We start from the raw sequence: 15,519 nt of genomic DNA on the forward strand, positions 1-15,519 counted from the left end.
TTAAATAGAAAATTTTTCCCAGTTTATAGGACCAGAAGATAATGAAGGGCGATGAGAGAGTATGTAGGTTTTTCCATAATTTTTTAGTAGAACCGGACTGTGGTCAGAAGAGAGGTCACACACATTCTGTATAATGTGGAGTATGTGATCGAGGATTGTTAAAAGAAAGAAATCTATTGTGTCGGGTTATCTATTTTGATGAGTAGGCCAGTAGGTGGGGTCGGTTGGAGAAATAACTTTACATCCGAATCTATGTATTGTGTTGTAAATTAAACAACCTCTGGGATTTTCGACGCGACTACCCCAGAAAAGGTGCTTTGCATTGATCCCTAGCAATATATGTATATCCTACAGAGGATAAAAATAGGTTTAATTGGACTTGAGATATACCTGGACTAGAAGGGCAATATACTGCCGATATAGTTGTTGGAATGTACGTTAATGTAATTGAAATATTTGTTGCTTTAATAGTAGGACTTTGAAGATGGGGAAGAGGATGGTGATGAATTATAGATGAAATAAGAATAGCGGTACCTGCGTGTGAAGTGCCATCTGGGTAGTTAGTTTTATAAATACAATAGCCAGGGAAGAAATATTTTGAATTTAGAGTATAGCGCGTTTTGGAAATTAGTGCTATATCAATCTGATTTTCTATAAGAAAATTTAGTAGCTCGGATTCCTTTTTTACTGAGGCCGTTAGTATTCCATAGGATGATTTTAAAAGAGCTTAAGTTTGCTTCATTATTTGATATTTTTGAGAATTAGTTTATTTATTATTGTTGTGAGTAGTTGAATTAAGGGATTTATTAATTGTTTAAATTCCAATAGAAAGGAAGATAAATGGTTACCAGCAATGTTGTCAGAAGAGACATTTTCAGATATATGTTGATTTTTACTTGTTTTATTAAAATAGGTGTGATTTTGAGAATTCGAGGGAAGTCGGGGAAAGATTTCGATTTGGATTTGATCGTTTGAAATTCGGTGTTTGAATCGTTGTTACCGGAAAAGACTTCGTTTATTGAACTTGAATCATTGGGTATGCGATTTGGACTAGAGGTTGATGATAATGTAGCTTTAGTAATTTTTGTATTGATATCGCGTGCGTTAGCGGTGTATTTATTTGCGGGACTACTTATTATGGTGTTGAGATAAGATACGAACTTCCACCGACTAGGCCGGGGAGTTCGTTGGGATAAGGTAATTAACTGGTGATGCACGGAGAAACTGTTATTATATACTTATATAATATAATAACATAATTAATATTACCAGTTTTTTTCAGAACGGAGGCTATATGACAGACTAATATGAAGCCAGATTGAGCAGTAAATCTTCACTCATCACATCGAATGATATTAAACACAGCAGGGACGCCCGGATGGGGGGCCAGTGGGGGCCATTGTCCCCCCTGAGATTTTCGCGTCCCTTACAAAATTGAAAGTTATTTTACATAAAGCTGATCTTGGGTATTCAGTGACTATTCGACAATCCTTGTATCTAACAAGTATCTAACATTTTTTTTAATCAACAAATGATGATTCAATTAATTTATTTGCTTCAAACAAAAGGAGATTGTCATTAATTTTTGAATAAAATAATAAAATATGATGCGAATTCAATCAAATAAAGTTGTTTTTTGTTTAAACTTTATTATATTTTTTCTTATAAATATTAAAACTAATAACTAATAATGTAATTTTATATAAACTTAAATGAGTTTTGATTTTTAAAAAATTATTAATGATAGTCATACAAAATATGAGTAGATGAAATATGTAGCAGTAAATCTTCCTATAAGTATTTAGGTACTTACAATTTTTTTGCCCCCCCCCTGAGCTACATTTCTGTGGGCGTCCCTGAAACACAGTGTATTTAGACAAAATACTAATTATATTGATATACTAAGTAGATAATATGATATACGTCATATCTCTAACGCTGCACGCGAGCGAATGATTTATATTTCATAATTGTATAAGAGGATTAATAGCGCATAACACTCACGTATTTTCCGTTAAAATACATGTTCCAGTAGATTAGCTCTCATTTGGGTTACAGTAGTCGTACAATTATCAAATTTTACAAACATAAGTATGACAATATTATTCGTGTTTTTACGTTGGTTTTTTTCGATAGCTATAATACATTCATTTTTATTACCTGTGTAAGAAGTTAGTTTTTTGCAATATTTTTTGCATCATACAAACTGACCGAGTTGACTTATTTATTATATCCAACATACAAACACTGATAATATTGTCATCTTTATTTAGGTAAAGTTTAGTTTCTTTACGTTCATTGTAAATTAAATGTGAGCTGTTCTGAGACATGTTTTTACTGTTTTTAGACATTTTGACATTTTTGTAACAGGCGATTTTTACCCCCCTAACATTTATACCGGGGAGGTAATAATCGCCTGAGGTAATAATCTACAACAGCAACAGGTGATTATTACCTCAGGCGATTAATACCCCCCGGTAAAAAATTGTGAGGGGGGTAATAATATAGGGGGTAATAATCGCCTGTGACACCGGTTGCGAGTAGTGGGCGTGACTTAAACGCCGCGCGCTTGCGGATCGCGAAAACACTTAACAGCGCATTCTCTTAGCCGTTGTATACGTTTCACTTTTGGTATCACGTCCTCTTAAGTTAATATTTTAGTTCATATTATCCTCAAGCTTATTAAAACTTAATTTATTATTTTTTACATATACTATATGTAGGGATGTGTCGTTCGTGAACGACCTAGTTCAATGAACGATTGGTTGATGAACGAATGATGGACGAACGAACGATAAGAATAATAAAATCGGACGAACGACGACCCGTTCGTTCGCGAACGACACATCTCTAATTCAGTCAATCCGTGTATCGTTTAGTGAACGATGAACGAACGAACTACTATATCCAACTGAACGAAACTTCAAGTTCCCAATTTCCCATTCCCAATTAAACAGAACTACGAGATATACATTACATAAGCCGTGTATCGTTCAGTGAACTAGTTCAATTAAGTGAACGATAAACGAACGAACTAGTTCAATTAACTGAACGAAACTTCCCATCCCTAACATACTATAGTATAATGTAATTGTGTTAACTGATTTAAGATAATTATTTTCATAAATTGGATCTCTTTTATTAATAACACCAATATTATTTTGTATTTTGTTAATACCAGGGATGGTCCACGTTCGGTATTGTTATTACTGTTTAAAAAGATTATTCTACGTCCATCAGAACACAGAGTTCCAACTATAAATTAAGTGTTAAACGGTGCGAGTATAAAACGAATAACAAAGGTATTGGGGGATTTAAGTAATAAAAATCACTCACAAATTTAATTAAAATAGACACTATATTATATAAATATGTATGTACAAATATCGATACGCGTTACAATTGCGGAGGAATTGCCGAATACATCGCGAAGTGTAATTCACGGTGTGTCGCGGATTGTACTCACGGCCTGACGTCTGACCAGCCGGTATATATATATCGGCGTCGATTGTCTAGAACATTCTCGAAATTACCTTAACGAGATAATCATCGTATATTCTAGAACATGGGATTTCCCCTTATCCACTGACAATATTGTAAACAACTTGGACGATTCGCGGTGCGTTGTTTACGTCACCACAGTATTTTAGGAAAAACAAAATGATGCATGGCCTACGATAATAAGAGCGTCGTTCATAACCGCACACTATTATATCTTAATCCCACACATTTTCGCCAAATTAAACCGTTCAATACCGCACACATTTATATATATATATATATATATATATATATATATATATATATGTACACATAAATTACGTATACATTTATCTAAAATAACATGCGTGCACTTCGAAACCGAGCGGGGTCATTCGCTCGCTCGGACCGTTAAAAACGAAAATATCTCCAGATTTGCTATGTGACATCACCCCAAGTAGGTCCCAGGATAAAAAAAAGATTTTGTGTGGGACTCATATGAAACCGGCAACGTGAAAATTTTTTGATTTATTTTAATATTACTCTTACGAACGTTTATTTTATGTTCGTTGGAAATAAATATTAAGACAGCTATGTAACGATTCCTCCCATCGTCCTTTAAGCCAACCCAATTTTTTTAATTAGAAATGAAAATTGATAAAATTTTAAACAATTTACTTGGACGCTATTTCATTATTTTAAGTACAGGTAAGGTTAGGTTAGTTAAGTGAATCGATCTTTTTTTTTGGATATTTCTTTTCGTTCCGGTTAAAATCGATTCGAAAGACCAATTGACCTTCAAGAATCATCCGTCACCAGTATGCTAATGTACTCCACTCACTTGGGTATCGTTCCACCATACGTGAAGCCGGTAGTTGCGCAGCAGCGTGGGATTCTCATTGATATGGTCCACAGCCAATTTGACGGCGGGCATGACCCCTCGGCCGACCCGACCCTCAGGTATGCTGCCGGACACGCGACCGCCGAACGGGAAGAACCCGGCTATGTAAACGTCGTGTCGCTTGTTCGGCGTAGGCCGTTGCCCAAGGGTGCCGGAAGCGCACCACGCCAGAAGGAGCAGCAGTGGCCACGGTCTCATTCTATTAGTCCTGCAACAATAATCGGGAGGAAAATAAAAAACGTATAAATATTAAACGAACAAAATCAAGGTCAATTGAACCGATACGCAGAAGTAACTGACATAAACATTTTCATTACTTTTTTTTATTACAAAAGTGAATTCATCTTCTATAAAATAAAAAATTCCTTTTAGTTTTATTTGAACCTAGTTTTCTTTTTAAAAAGATATTTAGTTAAAATCGAATTAAAAAAGTAGTTGCTTAAATACTAAGAATAAAATAATTAAGAATAAATACATTTTTATACATGCATTGTGATCACCTATGAATACTCATAAAATTGAATACTGGTGTAATTAACTATCTCTCCACATTTAACATACAACATTATAATAATTTAGTTTTATGTTTTGATTAAGAAAATCTTTTACGCGAGTTTTTAAAGAAAATAAACTAGTGATAACCAATTTTGTGGGTATTTTTTTAATAATTTTAGTTGCCTAATCCTTAAAATGATGTAATAATAATTATAATAGTATTGGTTTTATTTAGCGCTGGTGTACTTTTTAAATGGAAAATAAAATCAATCCCTTGTAGACAAACCCAAATATTTTTTTCCAAACTCAACTCATACCATTTCGAAAAATACCTACGTTGTTTAATTTATCATGGTACTTTAATTTTGATTTGGAACACACAATAAATCGCGGAAACCTAACTCCATAAATGTATTAATCATATCATGTGAATTGTATTCATAGGTTACTAAATACCCGATAAATTTATTAGTATACATTCTATAATATTAATGGGTTGAATATTAATTTATATATGTCTGTTAAAGCAAAATACATGATATAATATACGATACTTTTATGATATTGGAAAGTTTATTAATTATTTTATAATGTTTATAATTAATATATCGGTAAAGTTGAAAATAACCACAAACAGCAATTGTTATAACTCTATTTTCGAATGGGAAATATAAAAATTAGGTACTATACATATTATATATTATATTTTATATTATATTATACACAGTCGGGTCGCAATAACTCGAACCTCAAACAACTCAAACAATTTGACAACTCGAATTATGTTTTATTCCTCTAGAAAATTCTTCCCCTATAAATTAGTTAGATATCTCGATTAAAACATATCTCGAAGTGAATTTTTATCCCCCTTCAACTTCGTATTATCGCGACTCGGCTGTATTATATTATATGAAAAAGCTGAAGAGTTTGTTTGGTTGAACGTGCTTATGTCAGGAACTACTGGTTCGAATTCAAAAATTATTATTGTGTTGGATAGCCTAGTAGTTTTCAACCAGTGCGTCGCGGCTAGGGATATCGTTGGTTATTATCAAGGGAGTGGCGTTCGTAGCAAAAATTAAAAATACAATTTTAATATAATATTAATTATAGTTTATGTTATCTTTTTTGAAGCCGTTTAGTCCACACACCAATACATGTTGTGCGTGCGTGTATGTGAGACGAATCGGCCAACGATAATCGTGATTTAGGTCTATTTAAGTATTTGCGATATTAAGTAATGGAGTACATTGATTAATATTTACAAAGATTTAATGATTTGCCCCTAATTTATCAATTGTAACATTCACACAGCTTTGTATTCAGTGTATTAAATGCGCTACGGCTACATACATCGAACGATATTTATTACGATAGAATTTTGTTCTGTGTTATTTGTTTTTTTTTTCTGTAATAATAGTAGTTACAACTATGTTTTTGAATTCTAATAGAAAACGTGGTTGTTCAAAAGGGTCAAATATTGAAAAGAAGAAACAAAAATTCAGAAAATATGACAATAGTTATTTGAATTTCGGCTTTACTAGCACTGTTATTGAAAACGTAGAACATCCCCAGTGTGTCATTTATTTGAAAGTAATTATGCTTTTATAATTAATTTTTTTATAATTTTATTAAATCACGATTTGAAGACAAATCATGAAAATTTGGTGAACAAACCACGTAATTATTTCGCATCAAAGTTAATAGCAATGGCTCAACAAAATCATAATTTTACAAAACCAGCTACAATTCCTTCTAAAGCATTACTTTCTTCGTATAAAGTAGCTTAGCGAATAGTAAAGAGTAAAAAACCTAATAGTATCGCAGAAAATCTTATTTTATCAGCTGTTATGGTGTCTATTATGATTGGGGATGCTACTGCTAAACAGTTTAAATGTGCCATTATCGGATAGCACTATTAGTCGTTGAATACAAGATATGACTGAAGATATCAATGACCAGTTAATTGAAAAACTGAAAGGAAATGTTTTCGCCATTCAACTGGATGAAGCAACTGACAGTCATAATGATGCCCATCTTATTTGTTATGTAAGGTTCGTAGTAAATTACGTGTTTCATGAAGATTTACTTTTTTGTAAAACTATTGTTGGTATAACAAAAGCAGCAGATTTATTTAAATAATGAAATTCTTTCATGATTGAAAACAATTGTCTGGGATAGATGTTTTGGTATATGCACTAATGGAGCTCGCTCTATATCAGGTTGTTATAATAGTTTACAGATACTCGTTAAAAAAAAAAAAAAAAAAAAAGCCTCTTATGCTGTATGGATGCACTGTATTATTCACAGAAAAGCTCTGGATTCCAAAACTATTAGTCAGTCTTAATGAAGTCTTGCTTTGTATTATTAAAATAGTTAATTTCATCAAAATTTGACTTATAAATTCCCGGTAATTTGAAAAAATATGTGAATACACGGAAACTAAGCTTACTTATCATTTTTACTATTGCAACTCCCGTTGACTTTCACAAGGAAATGTGTTGAGAAAAGTATTTGAAATGCTAAAAGAACTTAATTGTTTTATTTTTGAACAAAAAAAAAAAAAAACATTTTGAAAAATTTTAAAATTAATTTTTTTTAATAAAATGATCGAACTTAAGTGATATTTTTGAAAAACTCAATGTCTTAAATGTATCTTTACAAGTTAATGAGATTCACATTTTATTGCTGACTGATTTTTTTTTTTTTTTTTTTTTGATAGCTATGAAGAAGCAGTATTTGATCGTAGCCAATGAGGCTATCAGGACTTTGATTCTATTTGCTTCTTCATACTTACGTGAAACGAGTTTTATGGCCTTAGCAGTTATTAAAACTAAATATAGACTGAATACCTAAAAGGAAATGAGAATCGAGCTTTCAAAATTTACGCCGCGATTTGATAGTATTATGCAACAAAAACAAGCAAAGTGGTTATAATAAATATTAAATTTATTATTATTGTATTAATTTTTTTGACTGTAAAAAAAATAAATCTCAAAAAAAAAAAAATTTCTTATTATTAATAATTACATGTTTAATATAAAATTAGATTAAAATGATTAAAAAAAATAAATTTATTTATTTTAAATGTTTGTATGGGACCCGTATATTTTATTTCAAAATCAAAAGGACACGTGGACCCAAAAAGGTTAAAAACCACTGGAATAGCTCATTTATCGAGGAAGGATATGTAGTATTTTTGGAAAGGTTAAGTAGAAATTAGAAAAATTGTTAGAAATTTATGATTTTGCTATTTATAATTTCATAAATTAATTACCGCATGGGTACTGAAATTCTTATGACGCAGTGGCACTTCAATAGGATTTTAGTATAGTGTACCTATCGTACGAGCATCAATCATCGGTGGCCTAGATTCTTAGATCGATTTTCATATTTTTTTGTCTTCTTTTTATTTATTACTTATTTGGAGAGAGAATGAATAACTTACGGAATTTGATAAAAGTATCATAACTTTCCGCACAGCTTTTTATCAACTAAAAAGTAACAAACTATTGTCACTAATACAACGTTCCCCGTAGAGATCTTCCGGTTAGTATCATAACTGACTTAATAAAATGTTATACTTAAAATCAATAATCACTGTGTTGCTTACGAGTGGAGGGATTTATTCGTTAAAAAAATTGAAATTCTCTAAATTCAAAAGTGTTAAAATCAAACGCGTAGTTAGTCAATAAATTGTTGTATTTTAGTATTTGAACACATAAAACCAAACAACTTGAAAATCAAGTGCCTAAATAAACAAAAGTAATAAAATCAAGGTTTCTATCAAGTGATGAGTTGACTGTTATTATTTTTAATTTTTAATTCAGAATAAAATAAAACCATATGTTATATTCAAAAAAACTAATGGAAAAAAAAAAAATAATATAGTTACGTTGGGTAAGTTACTTCATTAAGTCGGTGGAAAATGCAGATATTTGCATTAAATACAAATTGAAATACAGGTCGGGTTCAACTGTTTAATTTCAGCGTTCATCAATAAACCATGGGCAACTTCATCGAAAGGGACCTCATCAGGTTTGCATTTCTGATGATCGTAAATATTAATTAATATTTAGTAGCAAACAAACGGCGGTGGCGTGACGTCATATTAATTATGCACTTTGAAATTTTCGAACAATAACATACCGCGCTCTATTTATTCAGTGTTGAAATACACATATTAGAAAATTATTATTGTTTCGATGGTGATACTGGTCACAATGTGCTCCCACTAATAATAATGTGGTGTAAAGTGATTACTTCTGACCCGAACGCAAATGTTTTTACGCGTCCAAGTTTTACGCAAAGCCCATCGAAATTAAACGTTTATAGGTACACAAACTGATGATGAGAATACAGTGTGTATCATAATTGTGTAGAAGTCGAATTTTTTTTAATCTCTGTACGTAATCAACATTTTATGGAATAATTAAAAACAATTTATAAATTATTATATATAGTATTTGTACACAGTTTTTTATTTTTCTTCAGTTTTTAATTCCAATAAAGAATAGGGTCACCAGAACCTACTACCCTAAAATTGTTCGTTACTCATCTTTAGCAAAATAAGTTCAATGACGACCGATATACCTATTATATATCGATCGATTGATATATTACTATTATCAATTATAACTATATATAATTATATATAAAAACTATATATATTATTTATAATCGTACAGTATTATTGTTATAATTATAATTATTATTATTACCTAAACGTACAGATTTTTGATTTTCTGGAAAAAATGGTTTTGAAACGATGTAATAATTATCTGAAAAGGTTCAATAATAATAATATGTTTTCTATGAAAATGTTTTAAATCACCATAAAAAAGATTTTTAATTAATATTCTACTTAAAATCTGTATATATATATATAAATATCTCGTGTCACAGTGTGACCATACTTTTCCAAAACGGCATAACTGATTTTAATGAAATTTTGTATATACGTTTGGTAGGTCTCCGAATAGGTTCTTATCTATTTTTTATACTCTTAAGTGCTATTGTTTAATAAATCATAGTTAATTTTGATCCGGTTGATAACTGCATAATTGAAAATGAATTATTAAATGATACTATTAAAAAACTATTAATTTTATTTTTGGTATTAAATAACGGGTATTGCATAAATATTAAACAACAAGATTACGGAATAGATGCCAAAACAAACAAGAATGTTAGTTCGAAGGATTAATATACATATCGGTTGATGATTAGATGCGATCAAGGACAACGTTATTCAACGATGTCATGAGCTTGGTCAACAATTCATGGTCGACATGTATGTAATGATAGAGAGAAAACAATTACGATACTTGTGATTCAATCAAAAAAAGCTGCGTGCGGAAGATTCTCAAAACAATTGTTAGATATCGGTGATGGGAAAGTTATTACAAATGGAACGGGATGCATAAAATTACCGACCGATTTCTGCACAATCATTGTTTCACAAGATGCTCTCATTGACCAGATTTCCCACTGTACACAGACAATACACAAATCATGAGTGGCTGGCAGAAAGAGCAATTTTAGCAGCAAAAAATGTGGACGTTAACGAATTGAATCTTAAGATACAACATTTGTTACCAGGAGACTTGATTCATATAAATCTATTGATACAGTTTGCGATGCTACTGAAGTTGTAAATTATTCAACAGAGTTTTTAAACTCATTGGATTTACCAGGCATGTCACCGCATAAATTACAACTGAAGGTTGGATCTCCGGTTATTTTGCTTCATAATTTGAACCCACCACGGTTGTGCAGCGGCACGCGATTAGTCATTAAAAAAATTAATGAAAAATGTTATCACAAAGCCATTATTTTAAATGGCAAATTCCGAAGTAAAAATATATTATTACTGTGAATACCTATTATACCCCCATAGATGTGACAATACAACTTAAACGCCGTAAAAGGCCATGTCTGTCTGTGGCTTAGATTTGAGCACGTCATGTTTTTCATACGGACAATTATACGTGGCGTGCTCTCGAACCATCCAGTTTGTGTTGGCAAAAGATGGGATAACAAAAAATATTGTACACTCTGTTGCATTAAGGAATTGATATTGTTTTTTACTAATATTATCATAATTAGCGATATATATATATATATATATAATTTTAAAGAATCAATTTTAATAAATTATTAAAAAAATAAATGTTTGATGTTTTTTCATTTTTATATTTTATCACCATTCACAGCACTCCATACTTCTTCCACTTATATACCACATCTTTACACACTTTTATTGAATTAGTTATTTTTTTCTAGCAAAATATTTTCCAGAAATAATTTATATGACAAAACAACGTTTGTCGGGTCAGCTAGTAATGAAATAAAAATAAGCACAACATCCTTCTCTTAAATTTAAAAAACACAATATTATTCTTTCAAAGACAAATACCATTCTTATGCTATTATTTCAGTTATACTCGTATTCTGATTTATACAATATCGTAAATTGTTTTCTTTAATTTTTCTTATTTTTCTTCAAAAAGTAAAAGCATGAATTTCATAAAATAGGACTTGCATACAAGTTGAAGCAAATATATTATTTAATATAACGTGAAACAAGATTGGATAGTTTATCATAAACGATTTTATTCACGTTTATATTCATTATGAACAAATATATGCAGATTTGTGTAAGTAGAATCTTTCTTTTTTAATTAAAGGCATAATCGTATATACTAGATTACATAAAGATCAGGCATTTTTGCGAAACTACCTACATACTACAATGTTAAAGAAACTAAATATCAACGTGTTAAAAAAACAAATTTCAAGTATGCAATTAATAGAAATATACATTAAAATCTATTAATACATTAATTGAAGCAGACTAGTTTCAATAAACTTGTTTCCATCAACAGAAAAAATTGAGTTTGCAAAATTATAGTTAAAAATTAGATGCTAGTTGGTATTTATTTTTTGTATAGAGATTGGAGTTACTCGTATTCAGGTTAATGCATACTTGAATAAAAAAACTTTTCTACCACTCGAGCCAAAGTGTTTATTATTACTAGGGCTCGGATTTTGTAGCAAATGCTTCTTTTGAGGGGAGTATGATAGAAAGATAATTTTTATATATAAATACATTTTGAATCGTTCTGATTTTAATGAAGAAAATTATTTTTTGCTTTTTTTTGCTTTTTTCCACAAAACCTGCTTTTTATTGCTTTTTCTCCTATTTGGATATTTTTTCTTGATTTTTTACATATTTTTCTTGAAAACTTAGCTTATTTCTATGTATATTATACGTCTTGGACTATATATATATATATATATACAGTTGAAGAATTCAACGAGAATGCCCAGTGTGTGAATGTTGTAAAAAAGCTTATAAAAGATCAGTCTTTACATTCAAATCTCGTCTACCTTACAACAAATTTTGGATTTATTCCACATGCAATTACACAATTAGAAAAAAGAGGTATTTTTTAATTTTTTATTTTTGTTTCTAGTATTTGCTGTATTTATATATTAATTTTTTTTATGCGAGACCTTAGTAAAAAGTATAGGTATTATATTAGAAGCAAAACAAAAGATAGAGGAAGCTAATGGTGAAGTAGCGAAATTAATTTTAGAAAAGTGCAATCGTGTTTTTTCAAAAAATAATGGATGGGCAGAACTTCAAAAAGTTAATTTAATTCATAATGGCACTACACTAAACGTAAAAGTGAAACAGTATAACTCAAATGATTTAGTTTATATGAAATATGCACCGATTACATCGGTTGACGTGGAAAGGTCTTTTTCTCTGTATAAAAATATATTAGCACCTAATAGAATGAGTTTTAATGAAAGTAACTTGACTAAATATATTGTCGTAAATTCCTTTTTTATTATTTAATTGTATGTTTAATTGAAATTTGTTTTTTTAGAATTAAATTAATAAATGCTTTTTTTGGCTACTTAAAATGCTTTTTTGAGGATTTATTTTGCTACAAAATCCGAGTTCTAATTATTAATGTTTTAGTTTTATGAATTCCATTATCTTATAAATACCACACTTGGACTTGAATTACTATGTACGCTTTAATCATTCGAGCACGTTTACATTATATTTATCGTGTTTTCTAAAAATATGGAAACTTCTCAAATGTCGTTCACATGCTTTTTGGCCACTCGATATGAATTATTAAAACGTATATGAGCGGGCGTGCGCGCGCGCGCGCGCGTGTGTGTGTATGTGTGTGTGCACGATAAGAAAAACCATATAAACATACACAAAAAACATTCTTTTGCATCCAATCCAGTCAAAAGTTCGATAATAGTGGCTTTTTCTTTCTAAGTATCTAAATTTTAAAAATGATGTATTGCACGTAGATGACACATGATCGCACTTTAGAGACTCACCGAGATCGTTACAGTTGTAGTTAACGACATGTCCGTGTCTTTGTGTAAATCGGAAGTTCTGGACATTTTTACATTGCATTAATCACAGTAGGTATAAACAAATATCTTGCAACTACACCAAGCACGTGGAACCGTAGAACCTTGGTCTTTGATTAAAGCTAAGATTAATAAATCGCTATTAGAAGAAGCCGAAAGTGTTAAATTTTATCGGACATGTACGAAATACGGTCATGTCTGATAGAATTCACTCGATATGATGTAAATAGAAGCAAAAATATATATTTATCACCGATAAATATGGATGAAAATTACTATAAATAAAACGAAAATTTTCAATTTTAATGATTTATTTTATTATATAATTGTACGTGCAATTCCGGTGATACTCATACGGATGATTCAGTAATATTTACAACAAAACAAATAAATTTAACTTCTTGTACCAAAATCACAATAATAATAATAATATACATAATTCTTTAGTTGATTAATGTTTGGAATTTAATCGACAAGCAACAAACAAGGATAAAGAATATAGCTCATTTACCCATACGGTATTATCAAGAGGATTGCGTACGTCAAAATAGGGCGACTAATCCTATCAAAAGCCTTATGCATATAACGGCTGATTTCACCGGAGAGAATAAGTATCCGTATGTTGTCGACTCCATCGTAAAGCGACTATGAAATTATTGCGTTTTAATCGTCATTAATATTTATAACTAATACTAATATTTTCGTCATGAAATGCGTATAAGATTAGTGTGGCGTAATTATTTTGCCATCAAACAATCTATATGGCATATAAATATTATAGTGAAAGTTTGGTTTTTATTTTCATTTAATGTTCAGAGTTGGAATATTTTTGCTATTAATATACTCACATTAATACATGTATTAATAAATGCACATGGGTACACATACAAGTGCGGTACAGAAATTATATTGAATCGATCGTCAACAGTTAAATTACGTTCTAAGGAGTGTGAAAATAATTTGTCGATTTTTAAAGTATCATAAAATATTTACAATAATATTTGGTAAATCATTTAAAATTTGATGATTGTAAATTCAGAAAAATTTAATAACTCAAAACTAATATTTTTGGATGACATTACTTAAAAAGATATTCACAACCGTTAAAGCATAAAAATGATTAGAGTTTCCGATAAATAAATAAACGATAAATAAACGAATAGTTTATGTATTTATGTATTAGTGTACGAGTAGTATCCATTTAATAATGTTTGCAGTCACGATTTACCTTTAGTCGTTAACGGTCGTTTTATCGTCAGTTTTTCGCATATATTATCTAACTAATTAACTAGTACGATATAACTATGCCATTGCCGGCTGCCGACTAGCGGCAACGGCCGCCTTTTCGGGCATAAACATGGTGGAAATAAAATAATATCCACGATCGCTTCATCACATTACTCAGAACCCGAATTCCATGAAGTTTAAAACAGGAAGTATCGTAAATCAAATTCATCACCTAGAAATCCAATTTCATCAAATCTACAACTTATAATTTCAAACCATCCTATTCTAAATATAATCCATGAAAATAATTGCACGTACGATAACTTCAAAATTACAAAATTTCAAAATATTCTAATAATTTACCAACCATGGCATCTTCTTTCACAGCCAATTGCTTCCCTATAATCGAAGCACTCAATACCACAGAAATAATTTCTCATCGACACTGACTCTTTGTACTGTCTACAGGCTCTTTCTTCTATTGCTTTTAAATCATATTTTTTTCTTCTTATAATCACTATCAAACATATTTTATATTCTTTAACGGAATGTGGCACTGACGTTTATTGTGATTAATTTTTTTCATTTATTATTAGTTCATATGTGTACCTAGATACTCAGATAATGCCGGTAATTAATTCACAGATAAGCTTGCCAATTCTTCTGCTTCCCTTAGTTGTCCTTCAAATACAAAAATTACATGGTCTGATTTTATTACCATCCTTAGGACTTGTACATCCAATATTTGGCTCAAACAATAGGGTTCACTCCTTCCTCACTTTGCCACTTGGTGTAGAAATAACAGTATAACTCCTATCATCCCAACTCTACCATGGTTCCACAACTTCAATCTTTCTAAGAAATTAATTTTATCGTTCTCCCGTCCCCTATTTGGCCACACAAGACTTCTTTCTTATTCCTTTAAAATGACACTGATCGATTCCGCTCTCTGCACACTGCACAATTATCCAATAGTCTGTGATATTAGCCATTTACTATTCATCTTTCCC

At 30.5% G+C, this 15,519-nt stretch overlaps 1 protein-coding gene across 4 annotated transcripts in view; it reads right to left on the reverse strand.

Moving 5' to 3' along the window:
* LOC112687089 (gamma-aminobutyric acid type B receptor subunit 2) overlaps nucleotides 1–15,519 on the reverse strand; it is a 466,487-nt gene that overhangs the window by 226,605 nt on the left and 224,363 nt on the right. For all 4 annotated transcript variants that reach the window (XM_025559630.1, XM_025559633.1, XM_025559632.1 and 1 more), the window contains one exon: nucleotides 4,322–4,589. In XM_025559630.1, coding sequence (XP_025415415.1) covers nucleotides 4,322–4,589 — 268 coding nt within the window. The remainder of the gene's footprint in view (nucleotides 1–4,321; nucleotides 4,590–15,519) is intronic.

This window comes from Sipha flava, unplaced genomic scaffold (genome assembly GCF_003268045.1).
Source record: "Sipha flava isolate LNK unplaced genomic scaffold, YSA_version1 330_pilon_pilon, whole genome shotgun sequence".
Classification (NCBI taxonomy): domain Eukaryota; kingdom Metazoa; phylum Arthropoda; class Insecta; order Hemiptera; family Aphididae; genus Sipha; species Sipha flava.